Source organism: Carassius gibelio, chromosome B22, assembly GCF_023724105.1.
Source record: "Carassius gibelio isolate Cgi1373 ecotype wild population from Czech Republic chromosome B22, carGib1.2-hapl.c, whole genome shotgun sequence".
NCBI lineage: Eukaryota > Metazoa > Chordata > Actinopteri > Cypriniformes > Cyprinidae > Carassius > Carassius gibelio.
In genome coordinates this window covers 23933431-23948619 of record NC_068417.1, presented here as the reverse complement: position 1 = coordinate 23948619, position 15189 = coordinate 23933431, and the positions used below count along the sequence as shown (strand labels likewise).

The 15189-nt window shown below is 37.1% G+C and overlaps 2 protein-coding genes across 2 annotated transcripts; both read right to left on the bottom strand.

Annotated features, from left to right (window-relative positions):
• Window positions 1-3502: 3502 nt before the first annotated feature.
• Window positions 3503-6411, bottom strand: rrp36 (ribosomal RNA processing 36). Its single transcript, XM_052590612.1, has 8 exons — window positions 6176-6411; window positions 5504-5878; window positions 5238-5373; window positions 4777-4843; window positions 4556-4660; window positions 4396-4470; window positions 4154-4271; window positions 3503-3923 (listed from the first exon to the last, which is right to left on the bottom strand). The coding sequence occupies exons 2-8, from the start codon at window positions 5823-5825 to the stop codon at window positions 3745-3747; spliced, it is 1002 nt and encodes a 333-aa protein (XP_052446572.1). The 5' UTR covers window positions 5826-5878; window positions 6176-6411; the 3' UTR covers window positions 3503-3744.
• A 1370-nt stretch (window positions 6412-7781) lies between these two features.
• Window positions 7782-10421, bottom strand: LOC127988087 (amine sulfotransferase-like). The gene is made up of 6 exons (XM_052590615.1): window positions 10208-10421; window positions 9815-10017; window positions 9610-9736; window positions 8466-8560; window positions 8159-8339; window positions 7782-7962 (listed from the first exon to the last, which is right to left on the bottom strand). Exons 1-6 carry the CDS (start codon window positions 10371-10373, stop codon window positions 7835-7837), a joined length of 900 nt encoding a protein of 299 aa, XP_052446575.1. The 5' UTR covers window positions 10374-10421; the 3' UTR covers window positions 7782-7834.
• Window positions 10422-15189: the final 4768 nt, after the last annotated feature.

The window sequence follows — 15189 nt, the reverse complement described above, 5'->3', positions numbered from 1 at the left end:
TCTCATCAAAAACCCTGGCAATCTACAGTACAAACCACGTAAAAAAAAAACAACCAGAAGTACCTTAATAACCACCTAAAAACATAAAGTACCCTAGCAGCCCTGAAGATCCATAAGAACCCGTACAAAATACCCTTGCAACCATGCACTACGGTCTAAGATTTGGTGAGGTTTTCCTGGGCAAGCATTTTTTAAAAAGCTAGTTTTAGCTAGTCTGTTTTATGCCGCTAGTGACGCAGAAAATACACAGACCTTTAAATAAATTAGTTGTTCTTTGGCCCTTTTGGAAATCTATACTTAAAGGAGGAAGTCTGTTTCATGAATCAACAAGAGGTCTTTATGAATAAGGAAAGATTTGTTATATTTATATTTGTGTCTTTTCTGTGCCCAAAATTGATTGCAAAGTCTAAATATTACATTTCTTTTGTCTTGTGTTTCACACTTTAAGCTTTGCTATGCAAATACAGACCTTTGCAGGTCCACTGCCAATGGCATTGGGCTGATTACACCAAATGCGATTTAACCTTCAAGTGTTTCAGCCTGAAATAACCATTTTATATTCAAGCAATATGGCTTGGAACAGTGTTAAAAGTCTGCCTGCGTTTGCGATGTCCTTTTGTCACACATCCAAACTCAAATTCCCGATTACCAATGCAGTTAACTCTAACCTGACACAACATCAATCGCATCCGCACCATGTTGCATCCCTAAGCGAGTCCTTGATTCCCCTCCACCACCTCATTTGTAAAATTCAAATATCCATAGTCATAAACAAATCTTTAGCCTTGGAAAGCAGACATGTGAGACTTAGGCAGCATCTCGAATATCTACTTTCCCTCCGATGGTCATCAGATGGATAATCTGACGGGCGAGAGAAACTGCGGTGTGCGGTAATTCAATCCAGGCGGCAGTTTGCTTCTCAGCACTCCGTCGGCTAATATCATTATGGACAGGACTGTCGTAATGTGTCAGGGGACGAGGCAGAGGTGTCGCGGAGTCAGCGTATGTAAGGCACACAGCTCCCTCCTCATTTAGCAGGAGATTTCCCAGAAGGCCACCCCTGAAATGGATTGTTGGTTCTTGGCAAGGCAAACCACTTTATCTTAGAAATCTTTCAGGGAAGAACTAAAAAAATGAGAAGACATTCTCTTTTGATTGTTAAGGTGTTAAAATGATCGTCTGCTTGATGAAGAAGTTTGAAGTCAGAGTGATCCTACTTGTGTGTTGAGTGTGCAAAAATGCCACTTTAAAGTCATGATTACCAGTGGGAAACTTTGGCCTTTATGAGTTTAATCACTAAACACTTTGTGGTGGAAAGAAATTGGTATTGATCATAAGAAGTTGTAATGCATATTTAGACTGGACAACTTCGTTTGTAGGCCTAAATGTTTTGTGCTAATGTGTTATTGGTGAAAAAAGTGGGAAAAAAATCTACATTTCCAGTGGTTTTACTGTTAACTGGATTTTTTTTTTTTTTTACTGTCAATACTTGTGTTGCGTACATAGCATCTGCAATTAAAACTGGCGAATTCGAGTTTCATAATTATGACTTTGTGGTCATGTTCATGTACATTTAACTGAAATACTTAAATGTACCAATCAATACACAGGCAAAACAATTGTAAATTGCCGAAATTGTTTTAGCTTTGTTTTTTTAATGACATGCTCTCTGTAGTCCTTGTACATTATATTTACATGCATTTCTTTTTCTTTGACTGTTCTCTACAGATGCCTTCTTTCCTCACACCACGATTGGTCGATTGTGTATAATGCCTGCATGCTATTAGTCCAACTATTTTCAGAAATTACCAACCACAGATCAAAGCCTAAACTCAGACATTTTAGGCAATTTAGAAATCCTGGCCAGGACATGTCTGGAGGAAAAGTAGATGTATGGTCAACCTACACACATTGAATGCATGTTAAGCACTTCATTTAATTCATTATGGTTTTGCAAAGTAGGATACATTTGCATGTTGGTCCTGGGACAATATTACTATCGCAGTATTAGAGATTAGGATTGGCTGCATGTACACCAATCTTATCAATCCATATTTCAAGGTTGAGGACTGAGATAGGTTTAAGGCTGTTTCTTTGATAGGAATGTTATTCCTGGAATAACAAAAGTTGATTAAAAGTTGAAAGGAGCATGTCCTTGGCTTGTACTAACACGTTCTTTGTTTTGATGCCCTTTGGTGAGGTTTGAGTCTGGTCGGTTTCATTACCCAATCCCACTCCTCATTCCACTGTTGTATCTATAAATATGAAGACATCAACGAAGTGACACATTGGTAATAAAATGCAAATCTGTCCTCTGTGCCTATTGCAAAAGAGTCTCGGGTTGCCTTGGGTTACTTTCCTGTGCATGAAGCAGTAGCAATATACTAACTCCCGTATTAATAATGATGGTTCCCAGTTTAGCTTTCTCAGATCTCTGCTCGTGTTCCAGCTATCACTCCTTTGGGTGGCCCAATGGCCATTGAGCATATGACAAATGCTACAATCTTCTGTTTAGCCAAAGAATCGGATTCTTTCTCATTAATACCGGAAATACGACTGCATCTTTAACACGACAGATTTAGGATGAAAGGGAAAGGATTGTGTACTTAAGATTCCAGAGACAAGATTTCTAAAAGCCTCCGGTGACCCAAAGAAAGGAATTAACTGCAGAGGAATGATTCCAACATATAACCAAAGGTTACGGAAGGCCTCTAATCCACCGTTCTGTATTCAAGTGAGGATGGTTTCATACACAAAAGTCTTAGCTGGTGTGTCCTGCTTTGAAATCGAGCCCTTCTTGAAATTTGTAGACTGCATTAAATCCACCCCCTTAAGGGACGTGATGGACTCTAGATGCACATGGTCCAGCAGGTAAGGAAGATATATAGCCATGATAGTCCCATCCATTACTCAAGGATGCAAATGACATGATTAAGTGAGGACTTTACCCTTGTGCGGCTTGAACCAAGGGGTGTTTGCTCCAGGATTGCAAGGTTTTAGGAAACCCTTGCTACAAGGTGGGTTAATCCAGAGGAACACTGAAGAAGCTGAAAACTTAAGTTTTGTGAAAAACTTTTGATTGTTCGAGCAGGGTGCTTGCTGCTCGTGTCTTAATAATCACAGCAATTTCAAGAAACGCCCATCTTCAAAACCCTGTGGATTTACCACAAACAACCTTGGCCTAAACAGGCTGTGTTTAAATGGGTCATGATCTAGACGAAAGAGAAATATTTTTGGATTTTGAGAGGCCCGATACAAATGCAAGCCGACTCATCCCGTTGACGGATGTCTGTATAAATGGGTTTACGCCTAGTGCCCTTGAGGTCAAAAAATTGGATTAACGTTATACGGTGGCATGTCAGATAGTTGATTTTCTGCATATTAACTTCTGCTGGTTTGGAACTGAGGTTTGCTGAGGCAAAAAATTAGGTTTAAGCAGAGATTCTTTATTTGAAGAATCGGCAGCTCCATCTAGTGGTAAAATAATAGAGGCGTCAGAGAATACATTTAAGATTTTATTTTGAGAAAATGCTCAAAACATAATTAAACAACAAAAGAAAATGGATATTTAAGATAAGCATCTTTAAATGTCGAACCTGTTAAGAAAACACGTCTTAATCCATGACTCTGCAAATGTAGGTGAAATGTACATCCCAAGTCTGCTTTTAACATCATAGTCCAGCAGGATTTACTTTTTTAGCAGACGTTCTTCAGCATTTTGTCACACTCAGACAAATAAACAACTCAAGGTGCCACAGATGAGCCAGGATTGGTCCATATTTGGCGTCTCTTGTGCTGACTGGGCAACTTTTTGCGATCTTTGGTGGCGTTACGCTTCCTCTTCTTACTCAAGAAGTTCTCCAGTTTCCCGCTCTTTTTCAGCTCGCTGTACTTCTCAGCCAATTCCAGCTTCTTCCTGTCAGCTGTAGAAGGGTTTTAAAGATGTTATATACTATAAATGATCATACAACCATATATTATTTGATGTTTTCTTTCTAAATTGCACATAGCTATGAACACTGGTGCTCAATAAACGGACTAGTATGACATTCACCAACAAATGTTCTTCAAAAGAACTTCTAAATGTGCTTTATATTTATATGTTCACATGGTCAAAAGTCATGAAACAGGATAAGAACAAAGACGGATTTACATTTCTTTAGGTAGAACGGTTTGTGTCCCTGGCCAACCAACTCTCTCTGTTTCCGCTTGAACTGAAGTTCCTTTTCTTTTTCCTGCTCTTGCCTTTGTCGGGCCCTCTGCTGGTTTTCCTGTTGTACACACATACAGGGATTAGACATAAAGCACATCAAAAACTGTAATATTAAGGGTTTCACAACCGTAATGCTGTTTTATATAGTGTTCTTGAAATTATTTAAGTTTAAAGTGTTGTACCATTCTTTTAAGCAAGGCTTTCAATTCTTCCTTTTTAGAGTCTGATTTGACTTTCTTGAGTTTCTTCTTCACTATCTGAAACAAATCGCAGTAGGCATAAAAATAATGCATACAATTAAAACCAAAAGAAATCTGTAAGGAATTTTAGAATTTGACAGACTTTTGTTTCCTTTTCCCGGATGACATCAATGAATTTGTACGTCTTGTTAAAAATTTCAGGCTTGTATTCCCCCGAGAGGTCATCAAAGCGAGGGTCTCTTGAAATCTGAAAAAGTAAGTTAAAAAAGTGAAAAATCACAGTTTGTTAAAATACCTATAATAAGTCTAATTATGAGCAATCGTTAATAATATTAAATAAATAAAAAAACTCCCAAAACGCACCCTTTTCTTAACAGGAACCACTTTTCGGAGGAAAGGCACATGTTTCTTTGCAGAAATCTCTTGAGGTCTAAGAAACATATCGTTTTTAGACGACGCATACACATAAACCAAACACAGCTATACAAAATAACTTTAACCCACATGAATGAGTATTTTCTTGTTTTTAGCATGATGGACCACGAAAAACAGTGATCAAAGGTGGTTACATTTTTAAAAGCCTAGCTAAGCAGCACAGTGTTGTTACTGGGAACTAAAACTTATTAAAAATATTTTTTTCATCAACTTAAATGAAACAAATCTAATAGAATACTAATATTACGTATGTGAAAACTGAAAAAAGATGGACATGATGCCTTGACAATTAACGGAAATAAAAAAATAAGTATATAAAAGCAAAATCAAAACACAAATAAATCCTATAATAATTAATCAATAGAAATAATACTGAAGACTGCAGGTACTTGTGTTTAGTTAGTCGTTTCATGGGCTCGTTTTTCTTCTGAGTCTTTGTGGCACCATAAGCGATTTTATTGTACGCTTTTGTTCCAACTTTATTCTGTAGCTTCATGATTTCCTCAAAGGACATGGTTGACAATTCTACACAAAAACAAAGACATGAAAGTAAATGTGAAATTGCTCTTTTCAACAGCTTCAGCAATTAAATATTCCTAAATAATATCTTAAATGATAAAACCATTGCCAGGGTTACAAACATATTCGATCTTACCTTTTTTAAGGTATCCTTCCGTGTGTGATGGGTCATTGCTGACTCCTTCATCTTCAGGGTTACTATCTGCTTCATCTTCATCACTCCCAGACTCATCTTCGTCTTCATCATCCACACCATTGTCTTCATCCTCTTCAGGTTCAGCTTCGTCTTCCTCTTCAGATGCATCTTCATCTCTCATCTCCTCTTCATCCTCTGCTGAAGTTTGCATTGCACTCCTTTTACTAAGTAAAGCAAAGTTTCTCTCCATCTCTAAAACGTCCTCCTCATCATCTGAACTCTGATGTTCCATTTTAGTCGCACTCTTTGCTGATTTAGGCATTTTGTTTCGAGTTTTTTGTCCTTTTTTAATTTTTTATTTAGCTTGTGTATGAGCTGTAGAAATTAAGCATCACGTTATTAAAAAGACGAAATTTAAGAACATATAAAATGAAATATGCAAATTAACAGTTTGATGTTACTTGTTAATAATTACTTAAGACCAATTAAATGAATTCTGAATAATCTTGTAAATGCATTCAAATTGGCCTGAAAATTGTTTTGTCAAGTACACAAATATAATATCAAATTATAGATTTATACATGGGAATATGAACGTCATGTTGTCATTCAACCACATAATCACTTCCATAAAACGTTAGATTTGTTTATTAGCATTTTGCTCGTACTTACCCTGGTGTTTTGTATTCAGACATCCGTGCTTAAGTTAAACAGACAACCATTCCGACAGAATAAAGGAAATCTCAACTACACGTGCTTATTAAAGATGTAACGTACTGTCACCTAACAAGAAGAACAAAAATGCTATCAATTATTATGTCACAGAACTAGCAAAGATGAATATTTGCGAGAAATGCGCTTCCCATTCGCACGTGGAAGTGTGAGAACAGCGCATGCGCGTCACAACACGCCTATCAAAATAAAAGTCCCGGTATATTTATAATTGTTGTCAAAATAATTTAAAAAATAATGGGTGTTTTTTGCATTTAATACCTTACCATTTTAATGCCTTGTAAATTAATTCATAATAATCAGGATTATAGCCAGATAACAATAATGATAAAAAGGTGATAATAATATTAAGAGTCTCTTGAAATTAAATGTAATATGAAGATAGATTTAATTAAAATTTTAGTTTCCATAATAATGTTCAAAAAAAGTCAAATATATTATTTCTTAAACTTTCAAACCAACAGAGAGAGAGAGAGAGAGAGAGTATTATGAGATTTTGATTCCTGTGACTACCGGGATTTTCTTTATTTTTTTATTTAACATTTACAAATTAAATATTAAATTAATTATATTGATCAATTATAAAACTGATTGAAAAATACAGACTGTAAATTCATGTTGTTTACACATTTTACATAACCCTTTAAACTCCGTCAAGACTAGTTTATCTTGTATCCGTTTTGATATGGTTGTGTAGCCAACACATCCGATTACATGCTTTCATTTTATTATTGTAATAGTGTTTTATCTTTATTAGATTGTAAAATTTATTTCACATCTTGGGTTTTCAGTCATGCAATTCTGAGATGTCCCAGACCATGTTAAGAGTCTGCAGTCACAAATCATATTAAAGAATAAACTTTTAAATAATGAACTGTCTCAATAGTCTTCAGTGACTCCAATAGAAGAAATGTTGCATTAATAATGACTGGATTGTCCAGAGGCCTGAATGAGACAGGCAGGGGAAATCAAATTAATATAATAATCATGAAGGTGATTGAAAAAACAATGTTCTTTGAATTTTAAACCTTTATATCTTGATTCTTTATTTGGCACTGCAAAAATTACAAACTCTGAAATTCTCACTTTGAAACATCTCACTTACCAGATTTAGGATAGGTAACCACAAAGACATCATCATCCTTTGTTTCAAAATCCTCTAAACTGTCAATATATTCTGGAGTAAGATCATGATTGTCTGCCAAAACTTATGACAGTTCCTTTGTAGGTGAACATTTTGTCACCAAGCATTTTGTATTCCTGCTGAGCCATGTTTGAGGTCTTACTGAACCAAACCAATGACTGTAAATAATGAAGAATACCTTGATATATCTACAGGCAGATTACAGGCTGTTACACAATCGTCGGGGTAATTTTTGTGTAGTTAAGTTGGCCAACCTCTGGATTAATTTCTTAAACCTATTATTTTTTTTTTTATTATTATCAGCCTTTGAACATATCAAATCAAATCATACATTTCTTAAGGTCAGTAAACCTCATGATTCTCTGACTGTTATCTGTTTTGATATAATAGCCAACACATCCATTCACATATAAATTGTTTATTAGTTTGTAAAATGTATGTCACGTCTTGAGTTTTCATCCATGCAATTCTGAGATGTCCCAGACCATGTTAAGAGGAACGTCCTTCATTCTTTCTTGGTAGACACGGTCAAAACATTCACTCTGAGCCACGGTTAAAGAGTTCTTCCAGTCCCCAACTGTTCCTGTAACACAGCAGGTTGGAAACATTAATATATCATTTTCTCACTGATGCGTCACACTTATCGCATTTAATAATGCAATGTTAAATAATGAACCATTTGAAAATTTTTATTGACATGAAGGTGATACATTTATATCTTGAAGCTTTATTTGATGCTGCTTAAATTACAAACTCTTCGTTTTTCACTATTGTCTGACCTTTGCGCATGAAGAGTCCTTTTGGGTGATCTGTGATATTCTGAGGAAGGGATTCATAGTTGGCCATTGGGTCTTTCTTCATGTGCTTGAATGTGGCTGCCTCCACCACTTTATCAATCGCTGCGTCTGACAGATTCTTTCCCACAAACTCACAGATTTTCACAACGACGGATCTGAGGTCCTGATAAAAGATTTATACATTTCATCATTTAGTTTATAGAGATGCATATATATCCAAAGAGAAGTACAATAACTCAAAATAAGTTTTATGGAAAGGTCAAGGGGTCATAGGCCAAACCTGTCTCACCTTGATCATTTCTTCATAAGTAAGGATCAGGATGTTGTATTTATCTTGATTTGTGATCCATCCTTTAACATGGTCAAACCAACAGCCACCAATCACTAAAAACCAGAAGCAGGCAGCAGGGTCACAAAAACGTGTTGAGAAGAAAACGAATTAACAACAAAATAATTTAATATTCAATATGAAGAATTAGGTGTTAAACTAAAAAAGAAACCAGTAGGAACGCTTTAGTTCCATGCCACTACTTTTCAGAACTGCAAACTTGGAGTCATTGGGAGGCTCTCAGAGACTTTGCTAATGTAAAGAATCCCTAAACATGACCCCCATCTAAGAACCACAAGCTGAAGTGTTGTGAAATACATTAAGATAAAACAAAAAAAAAAAAAAGGATTAATAGGTAGATTGTGACTGTTAAAGGGGTCATATGATGTTACTAAAAATAATATTACTTTGTGTATTTAGTGTAATGAAGTGTGTTTATGCAGTTTAAGGTAAAAAACAACAACAACAAAAAAATTTTCCACATAATGTTCATTATTGTTGCTTCTCTATTCCCTGCCTTTCTGAAAGTGCATTGTGATTGGACAAATACCTCAAGCATTTGACAGAAATTGTATGACCCTTACCATACTGTGATGACGTGTGTCTCAGCATGACAAGAGAAAAACAACAATAACAACAACAAAAACATTACAAACGAGGCATTTGTGGCACCCAGTGGGGGAATAATTAGTGATCATAATGACTTACACTGTCTTATTACGTGTTGCGTATCGCGCTGCGTAAACATAAAATCATGTCTGCATTTGTGATCGGAGAAATGACAAACAACAAGCACTACTCTACTCTGCTCAAAACTTGCGTTTGAATCATCAGTGCCATCCTTGCAAATATGGAACTGTCACACTTTAAAGAAACTGACACCGGTACCACGAGTTCTCCTTGCAGATAATAAAGCAAGAAGCATAGTATGCTTATTTGGCATGCTGCCCAGGGAGAGGGCTCCGAGCTTGGCATTGGCCCAAACGCTGAGCACCCCCGAATTGGCTGCATTGATTATCTGCACACGCTTATCCCGAAATTTACTACTCTCACAGGAAACAGTCCTCATCCTCTTTATTTAGGGCAGTATTGTTTTGGCCCTTACTCCATCCTTTGAAGAATTTTTCCAGCAGCTCATCGAAGCTCTCAGAAGAATCCAGTTGTTTCAAGTTGTTGGAAAAATGGAAATATGACACCATGACGTCTTTAGGGTTTCTCATGACATAGATGACCTGACAGCAAAGACAGACATGTTAAAACGTGCATGACATCAAGCCAGTTTATTAATCGATTGATGAAAGCATACACACTTTTCCTTTTCTTTGCAGCATTTTGGGCATCAGCGGCTGGAGTAAATGTGAGCAGAAGAGTCTTGGAGATGGACGTGTGTTGTAATCTCTCCCTGTGATCCGATACTCTATCCAAGGCATCTGTTCGTATGTGATTTGGTTGGCTTTGTCCGGGAAATCTTCTGCATATATTAACGTCATGATCCGCTGGGTCCACACCGTACCTGAGAGGCAGGTGTAGATTTAAAATACATTGGGTTCGACTGATTTTTTAAAATTCAACATTTACGTGGTAAAGCATAATTCACATTGTTCTGCTTTTTTAAACAGTGGCAAGGTCTAAGTGTGCAGAAAGTTTGAGTACAGAAGTACTTTGAAATAGACATCAGAAATACAGCTTAACATCTGACTTACCAGATTTGGGGAAGGTAACAACAAAGACGTCATCATCCTTTGTTTCAAAATCCTGTAAACTGTCGATATATTCTGGAGTAAGATCATGATTTTCAGCCAAACTTATAACAGTTCCTTTGTAGGTGAACATTTTGTCACCAAGCATTTTGTATTCCTGCTGAGCCATGTTTGAGTTCTTACTGAACCAAATCAACAACACTAGTAAAGAGCATAAATAGCAGAGAAGACTTTGATATATCCAGGGCCAGACTTACACAATAGCAAGTTAAAGTGTTATTTGTTTTTACGTAATTCATGGCCAAACTTTGGACTCCTTGATGCAATCTATGTTATCGTTTCAAATGGGAAATGCAGTAGTAAAGTTTAGAAGGCCAATAAAATCACAAATATGAATGAAAAGTTATGGTGTAATGCACAAACTGTTGTTGCCTTTGGTGGATCTTTATAAATTCAACAGTATTCTAGATCAGTGATTCTCAACCTTGAAATTAACAGTGGCCCACCATAAAACTGTATACTAGAATATGCCTATTTTATGAATTTCTGCCGTAAGTATGAAAACGAAGCTACTTTTATTTTGTGATTTCGTATTTTAAATCAGATTAGCATTCAATTATTTTACTATATTAACAATAATTTATTATTTTAAATATTTTAAAGTCTTTCTGTGGTCCCTCTTGGAGGTTTGCTGAGGGCCCCTTTTGGGCCCCGGTCCCCTGGTTGAGGACCCCTAATGTAGATGTACTGAGAGAATAAAACATCAATAAAACGGTCATATCAGACTCAGAAGGAAGTGTTTCATGTGATCTATCTTGTAAAATCTCTTTATATGGGATAATTTAAGCCATTCTAAACCTAACACTGAAAACAACACTGATAAAAGTCACGCATAAGTGATTAGAGCTGTTTAAAAAAAGTTTACTCTAGGGCTTTGTCCCAGGTTAATCCCATCATCATAACACTTGTTTGCAGTTTTTAACAGAAGCCTAGATAAAGACTACGAAAGTTTGAAGCACAAAAACTGATGCACAAACTACACTACCATTATTAAAACACACACACACAGAAATTATTATTTACAATTAAATTATTCAATTTTTTAAAAATGTAAAATGAATGGCCCTTTACGGAGTGGCTATTTAAACTTGTTGGCAGAACCTATTTACTCTAACTATTTACTATTTGCGCACCAACATGTGATTAGGATAGTCAACATTACAAAAGAGTTGATCAAACAGCTCTAGTGGCACAGATGATAAAGAACCTGCTGTAGTCTTTTCATGCAATCGACTGAGTTCGAATCCGCTGTTTGCCGAACTTTGTGCTTATGTTGTGAACTTGACAGTGTTTGCTGACATCTACTGGTCATTTTGAGGAATTGAATCACCTTACATGTGTTTGGGAGTAGCTAGCTACAAGTAGCAACGCTACTAGCATAACTAATTTTTTAGTAGCTTTACAGTAGTGACGCTACTTTAAAAACAGTGTAGCTTTTCCAGTAACTTTTTCCATACCTAATAAATCAAAAATATACCGCAAATAAGTTAGCTATTTAAAGGAAACATGATTGATTAATAGGATTTAGAGCTAAAGATTTTTTTAAATAAGTAAAATTTTTCCCCAATAATTATTATTCATTGTGCGCTTCACACTCCTTTCCAGTAGGTCTCCTTTTTCATTGTCCAAGGCCCGCCCATGAGGCCGCTTGACCGACATGTCCAGCAACCAATCACAGTTCGTGCGACACAATATCTTTGTTTCCAGGCGGAACGTTAAAGAACGTGACACACGTCGTGGAAATCCTCTAGAATTCAACCAATCCAATGATGACTTTGACACTCCTGAAGTGTTTCCACTTTTGTGTCCCATGTGCAATAGACGTTTAGCCAATGGTACGTGGGCGTGACGTCTGAGGCTTATACTAGTAGCGGTGTAGAGCGACCAAACGCTACTTTACGTTCTGGCGAGTCACAAGTCTGTAATGTACTGAAGCAGCACGTCTTTTTCTGACTAGATCAAAAACTAAATTTGTTCATTACAGCCATCTGTTGTGATGTCACGCATCTTGTGGCTTTACAGTCTGTCTACCGCCAAAAGATCGTCTGATGGTTTTGCAAATGATGTACAGGAGTTGAAGGGTTAGTTCACCCTAAAAGGAAAATTATGTCATTAATAACTTACCCTCATGTCGTTCCAAACCCTTAAGACCTCCGTTCATCTCCGGAACACAGTTTAAGATATTTTAGACTTAGTTTTAGATTTGAGATTCAAATAATCTGTAAAAAAATTTTTTTTTGAACACCTGTCATCTTCATTCGTGCTTGAATATCGGGCTGAACAGTTCTGTTAGGTACAGTAACAGAGCGCAGTACTCCTCCCTCCCTATTTTTGTGCCTCGTTTCCCACACACAGGTCACCTAATCCAATCATCTGGAGAGCCGGTCATGCAAAAGGACCAGGATTAGCTAATTCCTCTGAGACTACCTGCAGATACGAGATGAGATTGATCGACAATCTGACATAACAAATCCTACACATCTGAGAACTAAATTTGTAGAGTAATTGGTTGAGGCTTTCAAGACAAGAAATTTGGCTTGAAACGTAATTGTTATTTTCTGTTTTGGGTGTACTTACTTTAAATCAATCTATCCATGCTCGTGAACATTGACATAGTGACCTTTTATTTCAGCGAAAAGTTTTTTAAAATTTTTTGTTAAGATACAAACAAACTGTATGAAAGAGGATTTGCGACCGATTTGATTAATTTGATCGTGAAAACTGAAAAGTTAGAGATAATTTCTTATGTTATTTTCAGATTTATTTAAATAAAAAGATTTACATAGAGAAAAGATTCATTCCTTGTAAATAAGGTAAATGGATGAATCACAGGAAGTAAACAGCGATTAGGAAAGCAAAAAGTGCCTATAAAGTGAATATGGAGGAACAATTTGGCATTAATGACTCTTCTTCAGCTTGGAGGTCACTGAATAACTTGACAGGCTATAAAAGTAATAAACAACAAGTCACTCCATCTGCTAAACTGGCCAATGAATTCAATGTTTTTTATACAAGATTTGAGAAATCTCCATGCCCTCACCCTTTTCCTCCCGGGAGTGTTGCACTCAGAGAGGGGGAGAACATTGGCCCTCAAGATCAAGTCACCTCTGATATTGACTTTGAAATTGAGGAGAAGGATGTGTATCAGATATTCAGCCGACAAAATGTAAGGAAAGCGAGTGGCCCTGATGGGATTTCACCTGCCACCCTGAAGTACTGTGCTAGTCAGCTAGCCCCAGTTTTTACGGACATTTTTAATCAATCAATTGTTTTATGCAGTGTTCCGAGTTGTTTTAAGTCATCAACCATTATTCCAGTACCAAAGAAAAACAAAGCTGTGGACCTAAACGACTACAGACCGGTGGCCCTTACATCAGTGGTCATGAAATGTTTGGAGAGGTTGGTTTTGTCACATCTTAAACCTATTACAGCTCCATATCTTGATCAACTACAGTTTGCTTACAGGGCAAACCGCTCGGTAGATGATGCGGTCAATTTAGGACTGCATTATGCTCTGGACCATCTTGACTCTCCTGGCTCCTATGTAAGGATGTTGTTCATAGATTTCAGTGCAGCCTTTAACACCATTCTACCAGAGCGACTGTGGGAGAAGCTGTCACTGATGGGAGTGGGACCCTCTATCTGCCGCTGGATTATGGATTTTCTTAGTGACAGACAACAGTATGTGCGGCTTGGCAAGCACATGTCTGATCCTCAGACTACTAACATTGGAGCACCTCAGGGGTGCGTGCTGTCACCATTTCTCTACTCACTGTATACCAATGATTGCACTTCCAATAATGGTTCCATCAAGCTGATTAAATTTGCAGACGATACTACATTAGTTGGTCTTATTAAGGGAAACGACGAGTCTGCTTACAGGCAGGAAGTGTCTAAATTGGTTGCGTGGTGTGATGAGAACAACTTGGAGGAAATGGTGATAGATTTTCGTAGAACACCCGCCTCCCTTTCTCCTCTAACTATCAAGAGCTCTGTTGTGAAGAGGGTGGAGTCAATTAAATTTTTAGGAACGGTTATCACAAATGACTTGAAATGGGAGGAAAATAGTTCCTCCATTCTTAAGAGAGCTCATAGTGGAATGTTTTTTTTTTGAGACAGCTAAATAAATTAAACGTTTCTAGCTCTGTTCGGTCTAAATTTTATAGAGCCACTGTGGAAAGCCTTCTTTCAGCATCCATTACTGTTTGGTTTGCATCCGCATCAGCCCAGGCGAAGGTCAGACTACAGCGTATTGTGCGCACAGCAGAGAGGCTGACTGGACAAAGGCAGCTGTCTCTTAAAGACCTTTATGAGGCCAGAGTCAGGAAGAGGGCGGCTAAAATTGCTGCTGATCAGTCCCATCCAGCAAGTGACATTTTTAGGTTGCTTCCTTCAGGAAGAAGGTACAGAGCAGTGAGGACAAGGACCTCACGCCATCTTAATAGTTTTTTTCCAAGAGCCATTTCCCTTATGAATAGCTGATCTTGCACTATTTTTGGACTATTTTATTATTCGATGGATTTTTTTAGGCATGCTTTTGCAGCTATACGCATATATGTTTGTGTGTTGAGTTTGTGTGTTACTGATGGCCATATCAAATTCCTGTGTATCTGCTGATGCATTTGGCGAATAAAGTGTTTCTTATCTTATCTTATCTTATTAAACAAATAGTAATACATCTGGGAGGCTTATTTTTTATACCACATGACCACTGAAGTAAACCTAAAAAGATAATGAAAATGTAAACAGACAAGTGGTCAAACAACAACAACAACAACAACAACCCCCCCCCCCCCCCACAAAAACATTTCATTGGAATACTTGGAAAATTCAGAAAGTTCAGAAGGCCCATATTAACCTCATCAATCACTGATTGTTATCCTTTTTGATATGGTCATGTAACCAACATGTATGTGGTCATGTAG

Coding starts and splice junctions, on each gene's coding strand:
- rrp36 (XM_052590612.1), bottom strand. CDS start 5,825: ATGCCTAAATCAGCAAAGAGTGCGACTAAAATGGAACATCAGAGTTCA. Junction 4,661..4,776: donor TGGTTCCTGTTAAGAAAAGG/GTGCGTTTTGGG, acceptor TTACTTTTTCAG/ATTTCAAGAGACCCTCGCTT. Junction 4,272..4,395: donor AAGCCTTGCTTAAAAGAATG/GTACAACACTTT, acceptor TGTGTACAACAG/GAAAACCAGCAGAGGGCCCG.
- LOC127988087 (XM_052590615.1), bottom strand. CDS start 10,373: ATGGCTCAGCAGGAATACAAAATGCTTGGTGACAAAATGTTCACCTAC. Junction 10,018..10,207: donor TGTTACCTTCCCCAAATCTG/GTAAGTCAGATG, acceptor CCTGCCTCTCAG/GTACGGTGTGGACCCAGCGG. Junction 8,561..9,609: donor AAAATTCTTCAAAGGATGGA/GTAAGGGCCAAA, acceptor TCTGGTTTTTAG/TGATTGGTGGCTGTTGGTTT.